This window comes from Tauraco erythrolophus, unplaced genomic scaffold (assembly GCF_009769465.1).
Source record: "Tauraco erythrolophus isolate bTauEry1 unplaced genomic scaffold, bTauEry1.pri scaffold_53_arrow_ctg1, whole genome shotgun sequence".
Lineage (NCBI taxonomy): Eukaryota > Metazoa > Chordata > Aves > Musophagiformes > Musophagidae > Tauraco > Tauraco erythrolophus.
Genome location: NW_028238621.1, coordinates 316100 through 334805, shown reverse-complemented (window position 1 = coordinate 334805; position 18706 = coordinate 316100). Strand labels below are relative to the sequence as shown.

Sequence of the window (18706 nt, the reverse complement as noted above, 5' to 3'; positions counted from 1 at the left end):
AGCGGTGTCAGAGTCTCAGCAAGTTGTGGTAAAGGAATTAACTGCGCCACTCTCGAGCCTTTCGGGACATAGAGCGGTGGAAACAGAGTTTGAGCCATGATTTGAATTTCTCCATGAAAGTCTTTGTCAATAAGTCCCACTAATACATTAAGTCCCTTCATGGTGGCAGAAGATCGCCCTATAAGTAACGCTCCGGTGGGTTGTCCGTGGATATAGATAGGTCCCTGGGTGCCGGTAGCAATCTTGACCGGTTTAGAGTCCATCAATGTGCAGTCTATTGCTGTTGCAAGGTCCAGTCCGAGGCTGCCGCTGGTTGCGGGTCGGAGAGAAAAGGATTGCAGGTTGCTGGATAGGCGGCCGCTTTTTGTGTCGTCGCGGGGCGGTACCTCCCGCTGGATCGTCCGTTTCCCGAGTTGGAGTGACGACAAGCAGCATCATTGTGAGTATCCGATCGACAATTCCTGTACCATACAGGGTTAATTCCGCAATCTTTCCTCATGTGTCCGGCAACTCCGCAACGGAAGCATCGAAGACGGGAGGGGGCGCGGTTGTTTAATCGCTGCGCTGAGGTTTGCAAAGGAGCAAGGGCTGCAAGAACTTGGCTCTGAGTAGCCTTCGCTTGTTCGCGTAAGCTGACTCCGAGCTCTTTAATTGCCTCAGCTAACATAGCTTGTGGCCCTACTGGTACCTGAGCCATTCTTTCTAATCCCTCTTCAATGGTCCATGTCCCTGGTAATGTGGCTAAGATGTTACGTGTGGTTGGATTACAATTCTGTATGGCACACTGTTTCAATATAGTACCCTTAAGATAATCGGGCACTCCTGCTGCTTGTATTGCATTTGCGACACGATCGATAAAGGTTCCGAAAGGTTCTTCCCTTCCTTGTTTAATACCCATATAAGAGGGAATTCCTCCCGGCTCCCTAATACGATCAAGAGCGAGCCTGGCCAGTCGCATTGATTCTTTTGCTTTATCTGGCCCCAGCAATGCCTGAGCTTCGGCTCGGAAATAAAGTCCCAGACCCAGCAGTTCGTGGAGAGTAACTCCATGTAACGGGTCTCCTGGTTGTCTAACTACTGCCACTGACTCCTGACAGGCAGCCTGCCAATGGGCATTAAACAGGAGTTGCTGGTGTTGAGTCAGAATCAGCTTCATTATGCTACGAATATCGCTTGGGAGTAAAACATTGGTTCCCCAAATATAATCTAACATTTGTCGAGTGGGTTCCCCTTTTATGCCTGATTCATTCACCGTGGCCGGCAATTGAGTCAATAATTTCCAATCTAGATTAGTGAGAGCTACGTTAATGTTGCCCTGGGCATCCGGTGGTGAATACAGCGCGGGAAAGGCTTCTTGAACAATGCCTGTGGCAACTTCTCGCTCGCCGTCAAGAAGGGCATTCTCTGCGATCTGCTGCCACAGTTGCTGCCGTTCATTAGCTATTTTCTCTCCATCCGGAGAGGGGTTGGCGCTGTCTTTGCTTGGCGGGTGTTTGTCCTGTCCCTCCTCAGATTTCCCTTTCTCCCCCGATGGGGGGGCTGATGGATCAGAGTCAAGAGACGGTGGAGGTTGACTCCAGGTCTCCGTGGAACCCTTGGGGATTACTAACGACCGCACTGAGGGGGGTAAAGGGCATTCACTCGCCTGATTACCAATATTTTCTCCTGGGGAAGCAATGGCAGAACCAGACCCAGTGGGATCATTCAGCCTCGCCGAGGCTGCTGCGGCAGCTTTTTGCTCTGCCCGATGTTGTAAGAGAGCATTAAAAACCGCGTGCCAAGGTTTCATAAGTTTTTTCGCTGTTTTGTTATCTTTTATAACTTCCTCAAACAATTTATCACCGAAATTGCGCCACTCTAATTGGTCGAAAACTGTATCTGGATTTAAGAAATAGCCTCTCGCGACTCCATATGCTAATAGACTTGGCAATTCCTTCTTATAATCTATACCCTGTGTGCTTCGCTTTTCTAAAAAGCATTTAAGCAAATCGTACACCGCTTGTCTATCCATACCTGACGTCAGCGCTGTTGCAGCCTTTGCAAGACCTCGGCGGTGCGTGGCCGGCGGGACCCTCTTTAGTTCCTCCCGGGCGCGGGGCTTTTGCTGTCGCCTCTTTCGCCTCCTGAGCTGCTGTAGCAGGACCGGTTCCCGGACTCCGTCGTACCGTGGCTCGTAGTTAAAGTCTCATTTTAGTGTTCCTGTTCCGTGATTGCCATTCTAGGGTCCCTGTTCGGGCGCCATTTGTAGCGACGGAGGGAAGACCAGGACGCTCAATATGAGTGATCAGCAGGCTTCGTCTTTATTGCCAAACAATACTACCTTTATAATCGCTTTAATTAGCTCATGCATATTGCAAAAGGAAAGCTCATGATTGGTTGATATATTTAAAATCAATCTCTCCCCTGGCTCCTATCTGCGGTTACCTTCTTCCTCCCTTCTGCTGTGCCTTATCTGTCCGCAAGCATCCTGTTTGTTTGTAGGCATCTGGAAAACAGGACGTTCTTATCACTTCGGCAATTAAACTAGCTGAGTGCTTTGTTTCCCAAGGTCTTGTCTAGCTAGGTGGCCGATGTCTGCGTGACCTCTCTCAGTTAACCATTCTTCCACAATCACCCACCACGTGTACCCAGGTCTTTGGGCACAAGCAATCCCACGAATGGACTTGCCGTTGCCCGAGGCAGGACTAACCCAGACCACCTTCCCCAACATGTTCTTTACACGCACTACGGGGACCTTATCCCCCTCTACAACATGTGGGAGTTTCGACTGGGCAGGGCCGGGTCGACTGGCAAAACATCTAGTAGTCTTTGCTAAATGAGCATCCCGGTGTTTGACGGTTCCACCACCCATTGCTTTTAGTGTGGTTTTTAGCAGCCTGATGTCCCACTCAACTTTCCCAGAGGCTGGTGTTGGATGGGGGATGTGACACACCCACTCGATGCCACGTTCTTTGGCCCAAGTGTCTATGAGATTATTGTGGAAGTGAGTCCCATTGTCTGACTCAATTCTTTCTGGGTTCCATGTCACCACAGGACTTGTTTCTCAAGGCCCAGGATAGTGTTCTGGGCAGTGGCACGGGGCATGGTGTAGATTTCCAGCCATCCAGTTGTTGCTTCCACCTTTGTGAGCACATGGCACTTGCCTTGGCGAGTTTGTGGGAGTGTGATCTTTTTGTTAGCAATTTGTTGCTTTGTGTAAAGTTCTCTCAAATGTTCCTCTTAAGTTTTATAAGTCTTTTTTCTAATTTCAATAAACTAGTAAAAAAAGGAAAAAAAAAGGGCCAAGTTGTGTCGGGGACGGAGAGAAGAACGACACAGAATTCAGGTCCAGGAGAAAATGCCAAAATGCCCATTAATTACAAATCTGTATATATAACATGATTCGTAAGAAGGGCCAAAGAAGAGCCAAGACTATTGATTGCTTGACCACCCACCTCCCAGAGTGACTGGCTGAATGCTACGACACCCATTTCAAAACAACTTTCCCAGTGTGCCATAAACAAGGCTGCATAACGAGCTACAGGTGCAAGATAAGGTCTTAGTTTACAAAAAACCTCAAACTGTTTCTCAGCCAGTCTGTGTGGGAAAAGGAACTTTCCCAGGACACTGCAGCACCTGGAAAATTTCTCTGCTTCTAGCTTTTTAGTATCCACAATTCCCCCTTTTTGTTTAAGACCAAAAAGGTAGCGTTTGTAATCCTCTGCGGGATACCTTGCAGCAAGGAGAACAAACAAAGCATAAGGGATCCGTTTGGTAATGGCTGTTACCAAACTGAATCCAAATCAGAGACTAATTTAAAGTGGGCAGAGAGATTCTCCAGCAATGCCATAGGAGATAAATCTAGCAAACCCAGTCACTAACTCGTAATAGCCTTAGGGCTCTACATCAGTTACCAATTCTGGATAGCCTTAAGGGCTCTAGATTCTGACTCCATAACATAAGACACTTAAAGTTCAGTCTCTGCTTGTAGAAGGACTAGGCTGATGGTCAATGTCTTGGTCATCATCAGAAGGATCATTCGATTGATGATCCGCATTCTGGCCATCATTTGAAGATTGCCTTGGAGGTTGTCTGTTCTGCTTCTGGTGCCGCAGGTCAGGGTGAATGCACCTTGCAGGCAGCCATCGTACCCCAGTATCTGTGGAAACGCAAGCATACCCACGACCCCAAGCAATAAGCTCACACAGGCCTTCCCACTTCTTAATGAGTAGGTCCCATACCCAGACTTTCGCTCGGGGCAGGTGCGTCTCGCCTGAAGACTGCAACGAAAGAAAATGATTCAGAATAACGGGATTATTTGAATTTGATGGCACTGTAAGATGGTTAATTGTATATAACGCTTTTTCTAGTCGACTCTGTGGGGTTTCTTCATGCATTCCCCCTTTTTGTTTCTCTAAAACATGCTTCAAAGTGCCATGAGCGCGTTCAACAATGGCTTGGCCAGTAGGAGAATGCGGAATACCCAAAGCATGACTTACACCCCAAAGCTGTAAAAACTGCTGCGTCTTCTGCGAGATGTATGCCGGGCCATTATTGGTTTTCACAGAAAAAGGCACGCCCAAGGTGGCGAAGGCGAGTTTCCAATGGGCAATGTCATCACGACCTTTTTCCCCAGGATGAGCAGTTGCCCACATAGCTGAGGAGAAAGTGTCAATAGACACGTGCACATACTTAAAACTGCCAAACTCAGGAACATGCGTTACATCCGTCTGCCAAAGCTGCAGGGCCTTTAGGCCTCTGGGGTTTACTCCCAATGACAGAGGTGCAGCGAGTGCGTGGCAGCCAGCACAAGCGCTGACACTGTCCCGAGCCTCAGTGGGCGTTAAGTGGAACTGCTTCTGCAGGGTGTGCGCACTTTGATGGAAGAAACTATGCAATGCCTTGCCTTGTGCAATTTTGTCAGGCTGGGGCGCTACCCATGCGGGGTTAGCTAGCATGTCAGCCCTGGCATTGCCTTCTGTTATGAAACCTGGCAAATTGGTGTGGCTTTGAATATGCAAAATGTAATATGGGTGAACTTGAGCTTGAATTGCACACCACAAAGTTTTCAATAGTGAAAACAGAGCCGCATTATTCACTTCCTTCAGAAGTGAACAATCTAAGCATTGGGTTATGTCCGCTACGTAAGCAGAATCAGTGACCAAATTCAAAGGTACTGAGAGAAGCGCTGAAAAGCCATGGCAACAGCCCTCAGTTCACCCAACTGGGCTGAGCCTGACTCGTGGCCTTCCAGCACCTGCCACTCAGATTCCTCCTTCCAGGTAACAATAGCTTTCCCGGTTTTCCCAGACCCTTCATTGAAGAAAGTGGTGATACGGGGTTAGGTATAGGAGTAGGCATAAGACTACATAAGACTATATTAGCTATTATTTCTATGGATAGGGATAAGAATAGGCATAAGACTCTGGGAAATACAGAGCTCTGTGAAATAGCTCTGTGAATTGCTAGAAGTTATCAAATACTAATCCCTGCTTTGAAACACTAACTACTCGAAAAGAAGGCCTGTAAGAGAGACAAAATAAATGATGGCAAGGTTGTAACTCATGACCCATAGGGAGAAAAACAGACAAAGAGGAGAGATAAGGACTAACGAGAACTAACATTTGTCTTCAAGCAATAACAAGTAGGAGACAACCAGATGTCCACTCAAGGCCAGGGAAACGGTTTGGCTCTACAGGCCCAGCCAAAACAAGAGTTATAGAGTTTTAGGGAAGAAGTGAAAACACACAGCGAGGAAGACCTACGGCCTTCATCCCAAAGACCCCTGCCCACGACCACCAGGAGGCATGTCAAGGAGGAGCCTGAGGCGAATCTTGAGGCAGGGGCTATGGAAATGATCTCCAGGGAGAGACTGCCCTTTTCGGGGAGGGGGTGATGAGTGTGTCTGTATAAATACAAGAAAACTGCAACGGCGGGTGTGCACGTTTGTGGTGGAGCGATCCCCCATGCACCCAGCGCTGCAATAAACATACCTACTTTACAACTTTCCAAGTTGTGGAGTCTGTTTCCGCACCTCAGTTTTGGCGAGCCAGGCAGGAGACTCTCTGCTCGACTGTGGAACCGACTGCAGAGCGGACGCCCCTAGGCGCGCCCCGAGAACTTTCCTCGGAGGAGCCTCCTCTCCTCAGCCGATTACGCAGAGGCAGACAAGGACTTCCTGAGCCGCGGACAAACGGTATGTTTGGGTAAGAATGGCCGGAGACGTCCGGCGTATGGGGCTGCTGGTAAATCGCGCGGAGACGTCCGGCGTGCAGCATTGTCCCCGGGCAGGGCAGGGTGCCCTGCGGTAAGGAGGGCCCTGGGGAGTTTGCTGCCTTAGAGGATCAGAGACTGGTGAGCTGGAATCTGTGCCAGCAAGATCCAGAGACTGAAACCAGAGACTGGTGAGCTGGAATCTGTGCCAGCAAGAACCAGAGACTGAGACCAGGGACTGGTGAGCTGGAATCCAGATCCGGAGACTGGGCCAGCAAGAACCAGGGACTGGCAGGCCGCTAGCGATCTTGCGAGCAGATCGAGCAAACTCAGAGGTTTTCGCTACTTCCCTGAATGGCGAGGCGCCGTTTTGGCATTTCACTTGGGCGCCCGAACACTGAGTCTGACACAGAGGGGTGGGTAAGTAGCGCAACCTCACAGTCATATGGCTTATGGAATATTAGCAGCTGCAGAAGGGGTAATAGCTGGATCGGTAATTGTCTGTTATCTGCTCTGTTATACGTTCTCTTGTTCCTGTTGTTCTGTGTTTTGTGTAAGTAACAAGAGAAGACATTTCGTTCCAGCCGCACCTGGCCCTATACCCTGAAAAGGGTGAGAGGTGTCAGAAAGCAATGGGGACGATTTGAAATCTCTATATACTGTTATCTATTGCAAAATCTGGTACTGTGTATTTCGTAAAGTTTATACCATTCAAAGTTTATATCGTCTAACATCAGCGCATGTAATAAGGCCTTTTAATGTTTGTACAAGTTTGCCAGGCTAGCCCTGAAATGTGTGATTTTGTGATTAATCACTGAGTGAGTGTTTAAGCGAGTGAGACGCAGCCTGGCTGCGGAGCAAGTGTGCCATTCTGATCCATGGTCCCGTGTTCTCCGTGAGGAGAGTGGCCGGAGACGAGTGAAGCGTGTGATACCGTAAAAGCGTACGTGTGAGTGGGTGAGACGTGTAGTTGTGCACAAAGCGAGTGCAGAGTCTGAATCCGTGGTTCAGTTCTCCCACGAGGGAAACAGCCAGAGACAGACAAAGCGAGTGACAAACTAAAAATTGTATTATTATTATTCACATGAGCATCAGACAGAATATTAAGGTGCAGTTAAAAGGGAGAAATGGAGTAAAGGGAAAGTAAGTGAAATGGGGGGAGGAAAAAGTAAACCTTATGAAAAATCCCCTTTGGGATGTATATTAACACACTGGAAAGATATAGTGGGACAAGGAGGCATGGAGAATACGAAGAAACTAATCAAATATTGTAACCAATGGTGGCTGCTTTATAAGCTAGAAAATGAAGCTAAATGGCCCAGTGAGGGTGGAACACTAAACTATGACACGCTTTTACAATTAATGTGTTGTTCCTAAGAAGGGAAGAAAAATGGGATAAAGTTAAATACGCAGATATGCTCTTTGTTCTCCGAAATAACCCTGAATGACAGAGAGATTGCAGACTAATGCCTCCACGGGATCCCATAGTCCTTGCATTAGAAAAGGAAAACAAGAGGGAGAACAAAAATAAATTAAAAAGCTGCTGCTCAGTCTGCAGCATTGGACAAAGGTGTACTAGAAAAAGTAAAACCCGCCAGGGCACAGAACAAGATCTAACTGATATTTTCAAGCCTCCCCCTCAGTCTCAGGAGCAAAATGAGGACTCAAACGAGACCCCTACTCCTCCAGACAGCCCGATATCCTCCCGCACTAAGAAAAAACGGCTGGCGGCCGCAGAGCAGCCAACAGCAACAATTCTGCAGGCACCCCTCCGGGAAGTAGTAGGACCGGATAGTGGGACAATAAGAATTAAGGTACCATTTTCCTATAATGATTTAAGGGAATGGAAGACAGCTGCTCAGGAATATCGCAGCGATACAGTAAGCACCACCCAAAATCTTAGATTCATAATAAAGCAGCGCAACCCTGATTGGAATGATATGCAATTATTGCTAGAATGTTAACTGAGACAAAGAAACAATTAGTCATAAAAACTGCCGAGGATCTTGCAAAAGATCACTATGAGGCTAGGGGAGGAACAAAAGGAAATAGAATTTTTACTAGATACAGTGGCAACATACTCCGTTTTAAATCAAGCCTTAATGCCTTTAGGAAATTATTACATTGTAGTAAAGGAGCAACTGGCCAGAGTGAAAAGGCTTACTTTTTGAATTTTTAAAATATAAACTGGGTAAGCAAGTGGGCATTCATAAATTCTTGTATATGCCAAACTCCCCAAAAGCCCTGTTGGGAAGAGATCTATTAGAACAATTGGGAGCCACGATAAAATTCAAGAAAGGTGAAATTACTCTGGAGATAAATGATCATCAGTATGTACAAATAATGAGCTTGCTTTTAGTTAATATTCCCACAGAAGGAAAAATCGACACGGAAATCACTGACCGGGTGTATCCAGAAGTTTGGGCAACTGATGTACCAGGATGTGCCACAAATGTCCAGCCAGTGGTAAAAGAAATCATAGAAACAAAATAGCAGAGGATCAATACACTGTGGTTGCTAATCCATATACCCAGACAAAATAAATGATGGCAAGGTTGTAACTCATGACCCATAGGGAGAAAAACAGACAAAGAGGAGAGATAAGGACTAACGAGAACTAACATTTGTCTTCAAGCAATAACAAGTAGGAGACAACCAGATGTCCACTCAAGGCCAGGGAAACGGTTTGGCTCTACAGGCCCAGCCAAAACAAGAGTTATAGAGTTTTAGGGAAGAAGTGAAAACACACAGCGAGGAAGACCTACGGCCTTCATCCCAAAGACCCCTGCCCACGACCACCAGGAGGCATGTCAAGGAGGAGCCTGAGGCGGATCCTGAGGCGGGGGCTATGGAAATGATCTCCAGGGAGAGACTGCCCTTTTCGGGGAGGGGGTGATGAGTGTGTCTGTATAAATACAAGAAAACTGCTACGGCGGGTGTGCACGTTTGTGGTGGAGCGATCCCCCATGCACCCAGCGCTGCAATAAACATACCTACTTTACAACTTTCCAAGTTGTGGAGTCTGTTTCCGCACCTCAGTGGGTCCTTGCCCTGGCACCCGACTATTTTTTGGCAGCAAGGTAAAGCTTGTCGATAATGCCTATTGCAGTAATTTGTGGCTGGGCAGATGATTAGCAATCTGTCCCGAAAAGTTTTGCAGCGTGCTTTGCAGAGTAGCACTGTTAGTAAGGCTCCACTCAAAGTGTTCCTGCTGTCCTGGAAGAACAATTGTTGCAGGATCCGCTACCATTAATTGCAAACTGCGTTGGCGGCATTTGATTATCAGACAAGCGATCAATTAAAACAATGTGGGTGCTGTCTTTTTTGGCTGATGTTGCAAAAAGACCCATTCCAGAATATGCAAAGGGTCAGGCCACTGGCCAATGATACCTGTAGGGTGAAAAACTGGAGTGGTAATGAAAACAGTGATATCAATGGAGGAGGGATCCACTCAATAAACCTGACGAGCAGAAACAGCCTGTTGAGCCTCCTCCAGCACTCGTCGCGCTTCAGGAGTCGATTTCTGAGGTGAATTCAACTCAGGGTCCCAATTTAAAATATAAAAAGCGGGGAAAGTTGCGCCGTGGTTAGCCCTAGTGATACCGGGGATAGATATAGGAGTAGGCATAAGACTACATAAGACTATATTAGCTATTATTTCTATGGATAGGTATAAGAATAGGCATAAGACGGCATAAGACTCTGGGAAATACATAGCTCTGTGAAATAGCTCTGTGAGATGTTAGAAGTTATCAAATTGTAATCCCTGCTTTGAAACACTAACTACCCGAAAAGAAGGCTGGTAAGAGAGACAAAATAAATGATGGCAAGGTCGTAACTCATGACCTGTAGGGAGAAAAACAGACAAAGAGTGAAGTGCGGAAACAGACTCCACAACTTGGAAAGTTGCCCAGTAGGTGTGTTTATTGCAGCGCTGGGTGCACAGGGGATCGCTCCACCACAGACGTGCACACCCGCCGTAGCAGTTTTTCTTGTATTTATACAGACATACTCATCACCCCCTCCCCCCAAAAGGGCAGTCTCTCCCTGGAGCTCATTTCCATAGCCCCCGCCTCAGGCTCCTCCTTGACATGCCTCCTGGTGGTCGTGGGCAGGGGTCTTTGGGATGAAGGCCGTAGGTCTTCCTCGCTGTGTGTTTTCACTCCTTCTCTAAAACTCTTGTTTTGGCTGGGCCTGTAGAGCCAAACCATTTCCCTGGCCTTGAGTGGACACCTGGTTGTCTCCTACTTGTTATTGTTTGAAGGCAAACGCTAGTTCTCGTTAGTCCTTATCTCTCCTCTTTGTCTGTTTTTCTCCCTATGGGTCACGAGTTACAACCTTGCCATCATTTATTTTGTCTCTCTTACCGGCCTTCTTTTCGGGTAGTTAGTGTTTCAAAGCAGGGATTAGTATTTAATAACTTCTAGCAATTCACAGAGCTATGTATTTCCCAGAGTCTTATGCCTATTCTTATACCTATCCGTAGAAATAATAGCTAATATAGTCTTATGTAGTCTTATGCCTACTCCTATACCTATCCCCGTATCAGTACCCCCTTTTCTATTAAATCAAGTAAATTCTTTTACTTGCTTAAGTTTCCCGATTGATATAACGATTTGTGCATTGAAGATACCCTTCGAAACACATACCAAATCCATATGTACAGAAGTGTTAGTAACAGCATCAAGGCAGCTGTAGCTATTAACAGTATTATAACAGGATGTATTAGATGATTGAAAAATCCTGACCATCCAAAAAGTGCTTCCCACCATTTATGTTCTCCATCCTTCTCTACTCTCTTTTTACAATTTTCTTTATCTTGTTTGCATCATAATGAACTGTCACCAGATTTTTCTGTCCGGTCTTTCTAATTTGCCCAGTATTTGCATTAAACCAGGATGCTGTAGCAATTTCTTTATCGAAGTTAGATTTGTTCCTATAGCTGTGGGTATTAACTCGTAGATCAATGTATAGTCTGATTTTAAAATATGATGGGATGTAACGGGAGCAGAATAGTGGAAGTCACATCCCGTGATTCAATTGAAATTACAGATGCAGAAGTTTGAATGATTTTTAGTGCCTACTTCCGTTTCTTCTACAAATATGGAGCTACATTTTGTTCGTAGACATGTACAACCTTTCCCTGCATATATTATGATTGTCTTTGAGCCAACATCAGGGCGAATTTCAAAATGACACACCTTTTGATCAGTATCAAGACAGATATCTTGTGCTCATACGGTATTACTTTCACTTAGAAATCCTTGTTCTTGCACAATGCAGGATTTTAGAGCTACTGTTTGTCATCTGTCTCTTACCCTTTTGGGCCCATGTTCTATGTTCGAAAGGATAAAGCAGGGTTCTGTCATGGTATATCCCTAAAGCTATAATTAGATGGATCACAGTTATTAGAACATTACAAATGGTTAGTCCAAAGGCTGTAACTGTGTGCGTGGTGGGGTTACCAGTAAAATTTACCATATTCCACCAGGATTGAAGCTCTCTTTCTTTGCTTGTGGCACCATCTCAGACTACCTGTTGGTTTTCAGTGGGAAATATCCCTTCTTCTCCTTCTCTTATAATAGAGGCGATACCATAGTATCTGATTGCATCCATAGTTGGGCCTGAACACAACTCAGAGCTAGTGAGATATTGGCTTGTAGCCTGTCGATCACATCTACAATTATATTGTGGTCTCTTATGTTTGTTCCCAATCTGGTAAGATCCTAAAGTCAATAGCGAGGATTGTAAGGGCCATTGCAGTTTTGACAGATCTCTAGTGACAGCGGCCAGCTTGTTCATTATTACTTCTGAGTCTATGGTACTCAGAACTCCCAACCCTGTTCCTAATAGCCTCGTCAGGTCTCTTGGTTTTTGTCTTTGAGAAATACCTTTCCTCTTTCTTAGCCAAGTAGTCCATCCTTCATAAGAGGTGTGTAAGAAAGGAGAACACAATGGTTGGATTTCTGATACATTAATCTGCATTGATAACTCAACCCTTTTGAAAGACCATTCTGGGTTGAATAACACTTGCTGCTGTCCTGTGTTTCTTATTACACATGGACCAATTTCATAAATTTTGGGTTCTAGCTTAGGTATTGGCATCGGTCGTGTGGTAGACATATCTCTTTACGATGTGTAACTATCGCAGCGGGCATTGTTGTAACTGGCCCAGTGTTTATTTTAAATTTAAATGAAAGTCCAATAGCACTATTGGCTCAGAGACAAGCCACTTCAGTGGTTTTGCACTAGTGTGAAACTATGCCAACAATCTAATTCTTTAGAAGCACATTATTTGTGGGAGTAATTGAGATAGTAATTTTAGTAATTTGGGATGCCTTTTTATGGGTGGGACAATTAATAATTTGGCATCCTACTTTGATTTTTTTACTTACATTTTTTTCCCTTTGATTTTTTCCCTACATTTTTCCAACCTACAAGTTAGTGAATTCCCTTTGTATCCTTACTCCATTCTTGTTTTAAATATTCTTGATTTCCATACATAATCACGGTAGATAGATTTAAACCTTCTTGAGCAGAGTATTTCCCCATGGATCCAATATACCTACCAAGGCCACTCAGTATCATTCTGGCTATAAGTGCTTTCCCACCCCTGAATTATAATTATGACTGTGAGAAAAGTAATTTCCCTGGTTGGACTTGCGTGACCTTCCATGGAGATCTATGGACTTTTTACTCTGGTGTGATGAATTCAGGCATTCTACTCCTTGATCTTGATTGCTGTGTAGGAGGTGAGGAATACTTGGAATGGTCCTTCTCACTGTGGTTCCAAAGTTCTTCCTGAAAGAGACTTGACATATACAAATCTCCAGGTGGTATATTATGTACAGGTCCATCTAGACCTCTGCTCCGAGTTCCAAATACATGTTTTTCAGTTTTTCTGAGTTGTTTGCTTAATGCCACCATATAGGAAGTCATAATTTCTTCACTAATTTGTGAAGACACTCCCTTTTGTACTCCATAAGGCCGCCCATATAAAATCTCAAATGGGCTCAGCCCTTCTTTTGCTCTGGGTTTGGTTCGTACTCATAAAATTGCCAGAGGCAGAGATTGGGGCCAAGCCAAATTAGTTTCCTGTCCCAATTTAACAATTTGTTGTTTAATCAAATGATTCATTTTGTCTGCTTGGCCACTCAGTTGTGGCCGATATGGAGTATGTAATTGCCAATCTGTTCCTAGATGGTGACTGATTTGTTGCACTACCTTAGAGATGAAGTGTGGTTCCTCTGTCTCAGGATATTACTGCTGGGACTCCAAACCTGGGTATTATTTCTTGGAGTAATGCTTTCGTTATTTCTTGAGCTTTAGCTGTTCTACACGGAAAGGCTTCTGGCCAGCCTGAAAAGGTATCAGTTAGTACAAGCAAATATTGATACCCCCCTTTTCTAGGAAGTTCCGAGAAATCAATTTGCCAATGTTGTCCTGGAGCATTCCCTTTCCCAATTTGGCCCATTTCTGGCTGTGCAATGGTCTTTGGACTAGTCTGGAGGCAGAGATCACATTGCTGAGTTACTTGTCTGACAGCGGTATACAGATTTCGAGCCACTATACTTTTGACAAGATATTTGTATAATGCTTCCACCCCACAATGGCCTTTCTTGTGTTCTTCTCGGGCTAATGGCCAAACCATATAAGAAGGAACTATAAGTTTTTCGTGTGGTGCCATGGCCCACCCATCCTCATTATATGATCCTTCTAGATCTGTAATGAGTTTATGGTCATCTTTTGTATACTCTGGCTTACCTTCTAAAGATATACATCCATTGGGGATTAGTGCCCCTTCTACCTGTATCTCTTTTCTAGCAGCCTGTTTTGCCTCTCTATCCACCAGTTCATTCCCTCTTTCCAATTCTGTGCTCACCTTCTGGTGTGCCGATGTATATAATTGCCACTTTTTCAGGAAGTTGTACTGCATTAAAAGTTTTAAAGTCTCTCTGCATGCTTGATAGCTTTTCCTTCAGCTCTTTCTAGAGCTCGAGTCAGGGTTAAGATTTCAGCTTTCTGTGCCGAGGTGTCAGTTGGTAATGGTCCCGATTCTATTACCTTTTCAGAAGTGGTGACGGTGTATCCCGAATGTCGCATTCCACTCATAACATAACTGCTTCCGTCTGTGAACCAGTGTTCTACCCCTTCATGGGGGCATCTTTGGAGTCAGCGTGGCTGGAGTGCGTCGCCTCAATTGTTTCGAGAAAGTCACGATTCACTCGTTCTCCAGTGTTCCCACTGAGAAATCAAGCTGGGTTAACAATGTTAGTAGTTATAATTTCAACATCGTCCTGTTCGGTCATGATGGCTCGATACCTCAGGAACCTCTGCGGGAGAGCCAATGTCCCCTTTTGCGTCAAAGACTGTGGACACCGTGTGGGACACGAAAATAGTCATTTTCTGGCCTAAGGTAAACTTCTGGACCTCTTGAATATTCAGGATGACTGCTGCCACTGCCCTCAGGCAACTGGGCCATCCTTTTGCGGCAACATCCAGTTGTTTGGAAAAGTACGTCACAGCTCGTCTGCATGGTCCCAGGTCCCATGCCAGTACCCCTAATGCTATTCTCTGAGAAAAATGGTTTACTTACATCAGGAAGTCCCAATGCTGGCACTGACATCAGGGCCTTTTTCAGCTGGTGGAATGCTCCGTATACCATTGGAGGTAATTTTGGCTGGATGTTACTAAAGAATACAGCGGTTTAACAAGCAAGCCATAGTTGTATATCCAGAGCCGACACCACCCCATCATTCCTAAGAAAGTTCATAGCTCTTTCACAGTCTGTGGTTAGGGGGTCTGGCATATGGCTTCTTTCCGGGCTTGACCCAGAAAACGATGACCAGCACTGATTTCATACCCAAGATATGTAACTTGTTGCAATGTTATTTGTGCCTTTCTCTGAGAAACCTGGTACCCCTGGAGCCCAAGAAAATTTAGTAAAATTACAGTCCAGATGACACAGGATTCTCTGGTCTTGGTTGCGGTAAGGAGGTCGTCTACTTATTGTAATACTTTTCTTTCTTCTTGTGATGGTTCCCGTGACTCTAGGTCTTTTGCTGGCTGGTTTCTGAAAATCGTAGGGCTGTTCTTAAAACCTTGTGGCAACACCGTCCAGGTGAGCTGGGTCTTTCGACCACTCTTGGGATTTTCCCATTCAAAACTAAAGATTTTCTGACTGGCTTCATGGAGAGGGAGGCAAAAGAAGGCATCTTTTAAATCTAAAACTGTAAACCAAGTCAAATCAGGAGTCAGAGTGGTTAACAAGCTATATGGATTAGCAACCACAGGGTATTGATCCTCTGCTATTTTGTTTCTATGATTGGACGAATCGCTTCCCTATCTTCTTTTTGGTGGGTATTGTTTAATTCTTACCACTCTGTGTTCGCTTTTCAAATTTATTACCACTGGCTGGACATTTGTGGCACATCCTGGTACATCAGTTGCCCAAACTCCTGGATACACCCTGTCAGTGATTTCCGTGTTGATTTTTCCTTCTGTGGGAATATTAACTAAAAGCAAGCTCATTATTTGTACATACTGATGATCATTTACCTCCAGAGTAATTTCACCTTTCTTGAATTTTATCGTGGCTCCCAATTCTTATAATAGATCTCTTCCCAACAGGGCTTTTGGGGAGTTTGGCATATACAAGAATTTATGAATGCCCGCTTGCTTACCCAGTTTATATTTTAAAAATTCAAAAAGTAATCCTTTTCACTCTGGCCATTTGCTCCTTTTACTACAATGTAATAATTTCCTAAAGGCATTAAGGATTTAAAACGGAGTATGTTGCCACTGTATCTAGTAAAAATTCCATTTCCTTTTGTTCCTCACCTAGCCTCATAGTGATCTTTTGCAAGATCCTCGGCAGTTTTTCTGACTAATTGTTTCTTTGTCTCAGTTAACATTCAAGCAATAATTGCATATCATTCCAATTAGGGTTGTGCTGCTTTATGAATCTAAGATTTTGGGTGGTGCTTACTGGATCGCTGCAATATTCCTGAGCAGCTGTCTTCCATTCCCTTAAATCATTATAGGAAAATGGTATCTTAATTCTTATTGTCCCACTATCCGGTCCTACTACTTCCCCAAGGGGTGCCTGCAGAATTGTTGCTGTTGGCTGCTCTGCGGCCGCTGGCCATTTTTTCTTAGTGCGGGAAGATACCGGGCTGTCTGGAGGAGTAGGGGTCTCGTTTGAATCTTCATTTTGCTCCTGAGACTGAGGGGGAGGCTTGAAAATATCAGTTAGATCTTGTTCTGTGCCCTGGCGGGTTTTACTTTTTCTAGTACACCTTTGTCCAACGCTGCAGGCTGACCAGCAGCTTTTTAATTTAATTTTGTTCTCCCTCTTGTTTTCTTTTTCTAATGCGAGGACAATAGGATCTCGTGGAGGCATTAGTCCGCAATCTCTCTGTCATTCAGGGTTATTTCGGAGAACAAAGAGCATATCTGCATATTTAACTTTATCCCATTTTTCTTCCTTTCTTAGGAACAACACATTAATTGTAAAAGCGTGTCATAATTTAGTGTTCCACCCTCACTGGGCCATTTAGCTTCATTTTCTAGCTTATAAAGCAGCCACCATTGGTTACAATATTTGATTAGTTTCTTCGTATTCTCCATGCCTCCTTGTCCCACTATATCTTTCCAGTGTGTTAATATATACCCCAAAGGGGATTTTTCATAAGGTTTACTTTTTCCTCCCCCCATTTCACTTACTTTCCCTTTACTCCATTCCTCCCTTTTAACTGCACCTTAATATTCTGTCTGATGCTCGTGTGAATAATAATACAATTTTTAGCTTGTCACTCGCTTTGTCCGTCTCTGGCTGTTTCCCTCATGGGAGAACTGCACTGGCTTTGTGCACAATTGCACGTCTCGCCCACTCACACGTACGCTTTTACGGTATCACACGCTTCACTCGTCTCCGGCCTCTCTCCTCGCAGAGAACACGGGACCATGGATCAGAACGCCACACTTGCTCCGCAGCCAGGCTGCATCTCACTCGCTTAAACACTCACTCAGTGATTAATCACACATTTCAGGGCTAGCCCAGCAAACTTATGCAAACATTAAAAGGCCTTATTACATGCGCTGATGTTAGATGGTATAAACTTTACGAAATACACGGTACCAGATTTTGCAATAGATAACAGTATATAGAGATTTCAAATTGTCCCCATTGCTTTCTGACACCTCTCACCCTTTTCAGGGTATAGGGCCAGGTGCGGCTGGAACGAAATGTCTTCTCTTGTTACTTACACAAAACACGGAACAACAGGAACAAGAGTGTTGCAGTGCCCTACTGTGGACGGCCCAGAGTCATGACCATACAGCAATATGGTTAGAAAATCATGCTCCGTTTATTACAAACAACACACAGGTTATATAGCGGAATGTGATGTGACACGACTACATTCTACAATTGGCTTGCTTAGCGTAAACACACTCTCGTGGGCTATAGTGATAGGGCAGCGCTAGCAGAACACAGGTAATAAGCTCATCCCTTCAGTCTCCTCATTGCGGTCATCGGAAAGGCATCCAGGAGGCGTGCATCTTGGCAGGCTATCAGTCTACATTTCCTTTTAAGGCCATTGAGATAACTTGAAGGACAAAAGTAATCTAGTTGGTAACCTTGTGCTCTGGGGCCCAAACAGGGATTGTCCATACCCGAGAGAATATTATGGCCAGTCTCGGAAAGGAATTCCTCCACACTTCCCCCTTTCTGTTTTTGGACAATCCATAGTCCTGGCATTGCTTTAAGGAGGACCCGAGAGGCGCACTTCAGGACACACCCTGCTAAGAGAATCATAAACAGCAATGCAACTAATATCGTTATGCCTTGTATGATTAATCCTTTTATCCAACCTGGTATGTTCCAACTACCAAACCAGTTTGAGAACCAGTCATCTCGTGTCGTGATATGATGCATGTTACTTTGAAGGTTTGCAAGTTGCTTATGAATGCTTTGAGAGTGGTCAGGTAGGTCCATACAGCACATGCCTTCAAAGTCAGTACAACCATGGCCTTGAGCTAACAATAAAAAATCAATAGCAGTGCAATTTTGCAATACAGCATGCTGGATATCATCTACATCAAGCAATAGAGAGGTGAGAATATCAGAGGTAAGATTAAATTGTTTCAATGCCCAACAAGCAAGCTTAGCCAACTGACTATTAGCATTGCCGTCAGAGGCTCCTAGAAGGAAGACAGATAGTGCTGCTATTTCAGCTGGATTCAGCAGCTGCACGTTGTCATTACAAGTGCCGTCAAATTCTTTTAGGCTCCTCTTACCCCGACTTGTTTGGGTTGTTCGTTCAGCTTGAAAATCATGAATGCTAGGGGCAAAGAGAGTTAGGCGACCCAAATAGCCAGGACCACCGATAGGTCCTTGTGGAATTCCGGGCCAGGCACGATCTTCACAGATCAGAAAAATTCCGGGGGGCAGGAGCGTATCATGTGTAAATACTTTCCCAATGAGCGCTCCAGTTTTTACATTTTCCCACAT

The 18706-nt window shown here is 44.9% G+C and overlaps 2 protein-coding genes across 2 annotated transcripts; both read right to left on the bottom strand.

Moving 5' to 3' along the window:
- Positions 1 to 274: 274 nt before the first annotated feature.
- On the bottom strand, positions 275 to 2168 carry LOC147525886 (uncharacterized). The gene has a single exon (XM_086630845.1). The coding sequence runs from the start codon at positions 2009 to 2011 to the stop codon at positions 275 to 277; it is 1737 nt and encodes a 578-aa protein (XP_086486971.1). The 5' UTR covers positions 2012 to 2168.
- Positions 2169 to 10031: 7863 nt separating this feature from the next.
- Positions 10032 to 18706, bottom strand: LOC147525885 (uncharacterized). The gene is made up of 2 exons (XM_086630844.1): positions 17994 to 18706; positions 10032 to 10038 (listed from the first exon to the last, which is right to left on the bottom strand). The coding sequence occupies exons 1-2, from the start codon at positions 18704 to 18706 to the stop codon at positions 10032 to 10034; spliced, it is 720 nt and encodes a 239-aa protein (XP_086486970.1).

What these genes read in the sequence shown, in the direction of transcription:
- LOC147525886 (XM_086630845.1), bottom strand. Translation starts at nt 2,011, where the DNA reads ATGGATAGACAAGCGGTGTACGATTTGCTTAAATGCTTTTTAGAAAAG.
- LOC147525885 (XM_086630844.1), bottom strand. Translation starts at nt 18,706, where the DNA reads ATGTGGGAAAATGTAAAAACTGGAGCGCTCATTGGGAAAGTATTTACA.